This window comes from Zingiber officinale, chromosome 7B, assembly GCF_018446385.1.
Source record: "Zingiber officinale cultivar Zhangliang chromosome 7B, Zo_v1.1, whole genome shotgun sequence".
Classification (NCBI taxonomy): domain Eukaryota; kingdom Viridiplantae; phylum Streptophyta; class Magnoliopsida; order Zingiberales; family Zingiberaceae; genus Zingiber; species Zingiber officinale.
In genome coordinates, this window is record NC_055999.1 from 7405220 (window position 1) to 7409236 (window position 4017).

The following is a 4017-nucleotide window of genomic DNA, read 5'->3' on the forward strand; positions in this document are numbered from 1 at the left end:
CTAGCTGCATCTTCCGCTCGACTTCCTGTGTTCCTAAGCTCCTGCACACTCAGACACAGGGATCAAACACAGCAGGACCTAACCAACTTGATTGATCACATCAAAACTACCACGGGATCCAACAAAATCGCTAGCTCGACTTTACAAAATGTAGTCAGCACTCAGCAACTCATTTTTCACTCAACCTTTCATTTTATCAAGGAGACGCAATATGTCCAATCAATCTTTAAGTCCGATCAGATAAGATGATGAGCGGGATAAATTATATAATATTTAGCTTTAAACTTCCATCTGTAAATTCCGAACCGTTTGGGTGACCCCACAGGTCATCCGAGTTGGTATGTGGTGGGATGCTTGCCACATGAGGTCGCGGGGTCGAAACTCAGGGTAGTCGGGGCGTAAATCCCTGGTCCCTGTGCAACTCACTCCACCTGCCACATGCTCGCTCAGGATGCTGTGATTTACCTCCCTCGTAATGGCCTTGGGTCGGGTGCGGCGGGGGCGCTGGGGGCGAGCAATTTCGCCTTTTGTCACATGAACCGTTTAGGTGATCCGGTTGGCACTTCATATTCGACCAATGATGTGAGGCCCGCTCGGCCAAACTAGCCTGATCAACAGTTTAGCAAGTTCTCTTACTTTAATCCCTTTTTTAGCGATCTATTTATCACCGTATCAGATAAAAAGATTAGCAGTAATCCAACGCCGACAGAGAGATACATGTCAAAATTCAATTTAGTTTTAGTTTTTGTTTTCGTTTTGATGTAGTGCGTTAGAAAAACACTATAAATGTTAGAAAAAACAGTCGAAATGTTAGGAAAAAAAAACACAGCGCGTTCCTCCTATAAATTCTTCGATGGAATGCTCGACCCACGTTTGACCCTAGAATTGTCCCGTGGGCGGCACAGGCGACGATGGCGACGGCGAAGGCGACGGCCACGAAGAAAGGCCCGTGGACGGAGGAGGAGGACGCGCGACTGGTGTGGTTCGTGCGCTTGTTCGGCGAACGCCGATGGGATTACTTAGCGCAGGTATCAGGTTTGAGCGGTGGTGGGGGATCCATGGAGGCGACCGACCATTAATTAGGGTTTTAGGAAGCGATCCATGATCGACGTAATGTTTTTGTTTTGAGTTAATTTGCATGGTTGCGCGGATGTATGTGTGTTGTTGTAGGGCTCAACAGGCCGGGGAAGAGCTGCAGGCTGCGCTGGATCAATTACCTTCATCCCGGACTCAAGCATGGCCGATTCTCCCCTGAGGAAGAGAAGCTCGTGATCCAACTCCATGCCGAATGGGGCAACAGGTTTGAGCCTTTACATGAGTAGTCTAAAGGATGTTCTTTTCCCTTGTGATCTTCTGCTGAGCTAATTTTGTGCTTGAATTTAAGAATCCTGGATTTTAGAGGAAAACAAAGTCTTTGAAATTCTTAACTTGTATGATACGTGCCAAGATTTGATCTTTCTATTCCTTGGTTAAACATACCCTGTATAAAAAAAGTTTGCAGTTTGTTTGGGAGAGTAGTTTTAGGTGATTGAAATTGACATCCCACTGTTTAATCCATAGTTTAGTTATTATTCTCTGTGTTTGGAATACTAGAAACTTTTTAAATTTATGGGCGAAAACTAGGATTTTTGTTTGATTGAAGCATTCATCCTTTTTCTTTTTCTTGAGCCACAAGAATCAAAGAAACAGGACAGTTCACTTTTTGTTTCATCCTATAGTATAGAAAATGAAAGTTTACTTACTGTGTGTGTTTTTTTTTTCCTTTTGTTCATATAATTACATATTAGAAATGGTTTGTATTTATATCCTTTCGCTTATGTTGATTCTAGTTTCTTAATTGAAATTTGGTGGATAAAGAGAAATTTAGGCTTGAAGCAACCTGAAAGTGATCTCTTATTGAAACCTGGAGATAGTTGAGCTGCACAATTAGTTCTCCGCTTCACCAAGTGCATGCATAGTTTTGATCCATTTTATGCACAATTTCAGTGGTAAAAGAGACATAATTAATCTTACTATGTAGCGCAACCACAGCTTCCAGTCTTAGTTATTACTCATCATGCATGATGAAACTGCAGGTGGTCTCAGATTGCACGTTCCCTCCCTGGTCGTACCGATAACGAGATCAAGAACTACTGGAGGACTCACATGCGCAAGAAGGCACAAAAGCTGAATCTGTTGAGCTCACCGTCCTGCTCGTCATCTTCATCATCTTCCTCTGCTAATATATCAAAGCATGAGATAGAAAGCATGGTGGAAGAAGGTACTTCTGCAGCTGCAGCATTTGAAGTGCATGAGGGCGTGAAGGTCTACAACATGGATCAGATATGGGATGAGATTGCTGCCTCTGAATCATTTTGCGAGGTGGAAGATGATGAGCTTAAGATGAACACGAGTATGGATGATGATTTCATGCACGAGTTTTAACTCTCAAGCCAAGCAAATAGCTCGTCTACTTATCGCTGATGGATTAACTAATTGGCTCTGTTCTTGCTTTGTCCATATCCAATTTGCTTTTGTAATATAATCTTGATTTAGGACTCAGAAATAGGATCCTTTTATGAACTTATAGCCTTGTTTGTTGATGACAAAGTGGACATGAAGACGATGTGTTTATGACATGAAGATTTGTTCTATGAAACCTTTTGTTTCACATACTGAACTCTGGTTGGTCAAAATTTTTTGTTCAGATTATTTATTTATTATTATTTTTCTTGTGAAAGGATAATACCTGAATTATGATACAAAAAAAATACAATAGAGAGGAAGATAATGCACAGTGGTTGTGACAAGACATAAGTGCACTACTCCAAAAGCTTGGTGGCCTTGTAATGTTAGTGGGGGCTTTGGCTGATCTGTGCATGAATTATCTTTAGACTAAACTTAGGGCGGCTAGTGCTTCAACACCAGACAAAAATGAGGTCAGACTTCCTTTCTATCAGAATATATAATTGAACACTGAAACCGTGTTATTGAAAATGTTAAAATGGAGGATATCTAAATGTAATCCGCATTAGTATTTTTTTTTTCAATAAACTTAATTTAAAATGTTGCTTTTTCAAAGGATAAAATAAAGTAACAGTTAGATAAAATTTAAAATAACTAACTATAAAACTTGCATCTTGGGTTTTATTTTTAGAATAACAATTACGTTGTGTTAGCCGTAAATTGAGATAAACATCTTATTTTAAATAGAGGAGGATGGTTATCTGGTTGGGCTATTAAGACTAGAACTTATCTAGCTTACGTTGCTCGTAAACAGATAACGTAAGATAATGTGATGACCTACACTTTAAGGGGCGCATAAATCCAAAAGAATCGTAGCCACGTCAAACCGCCCATGATTTAGTAGTGTTTTTAAAGTTCTATGATAAAATTGTACCTTAGATCAACATCCCTCATCAATGGGGTTAAATAATGGTTCATCAATCAAATGATATATATATGAAGTGTACTATATTGAATCTTGAGTGTTTGGAAAATCTAAAGCATTTCTACTGAATCAATATTTATCCTTCACACAAGTTTTCCAAATTGATCCCCAAATTATTCTCGTTTTTGAAGCTGGGTAACATAATTAATAGTAAGTTTCAAATCAGGGTGTTGACATTTAATGTTTTTTTTGTTGTAAAAGATTAATGTCCAAGCAATAGATCCATGATAGTTGGATTGATTCAACAACACAGATGGTCGAATTGAAACAAGCCATTCAGTCCCTAGGGCATGGTGCAATAGTAAAAGATTAGACAAACTCTCATACAATGAGAACTTGATTCTCTAACAAGGCATATCATATATTTCAAACACTCGTAATTCCCGACCATCTGCCATGACCCATCTATACTTCCAAATTTACTCTAGTGGCAGATAAAAATTTCCATAAAATCGGACCAGTCACCCTTAAGATTAATCAGTTTAAAAAACTAAATACCTGAATAAAAAAATAATAAAAAAAAAAGGAAAAAAACAGGCCATTCATCATAAGACCCATAAGACCTTATATGGGCCTAACATCTGAAA

General features: G+C 38.9%; 1 protein-coding gene across 2 annotated transcripts; it reads left to right on the forward strand.

The window, feature by feature from the left end:
* The first annotated feature begins 784 nt into the window (after nucleotides 1-784).
* On the forward strand, nucleotides 785-2652 carry LOC122005232 (transcription factor MYB59-like). Of its 2 annotated transcripts, none has more exons than XM_042560189.1 (3): nucleotides 785-1035; nucleotides 1171-1300; nucleotides 2076-2652. In XM_042560189.1, the coding sequence occupies exons 1-3, from the start codon at nucleotides 912-914 to the stop codon at nucleotides 2422-2424; spliced, it is 603 nt and encodes a 200-aa protein (XP_042416123.1). In that variant the 5' UTR covers nucleotides 785-911; the 3' UTR covers nucleotides 2425-2652. The 2 variants fall into 2 exon arrangements, with proteins under 2 accessions (XP_042416123.1, XP_042416124.1); XM_042560190.1 differs by having other exon boundaries at nucleotides 871-1028.
* Nucleotides 2653-4017: the final 1365 nt, after the last annotated feature.

Bases quoted from the DNA above. Each gene is read 5' to 3' on its own strand.
- LOC122005232 (XM_042560189.1), top strand. From the start codon at position 912: ATGGCGACGGCGAAGGCGACGGCCACGAAGAAAGGCCCGTGGACGGAG. The intron at 1,036-1,170 runs GTTTGAGCGGTG...GTGTTGTTGTAG, and splicing joins TTACTTAGCGCAGGTATCAG to GGCTCAACAGGCCGGGGAAG. The intron at 1,301-2,075 runs GTTTGAGCCTTT...ATGAAACTGCAG, and splicing joins CATGCCGAATGGGGCAACAG to GTGGTCTCAGATTGCACGTT.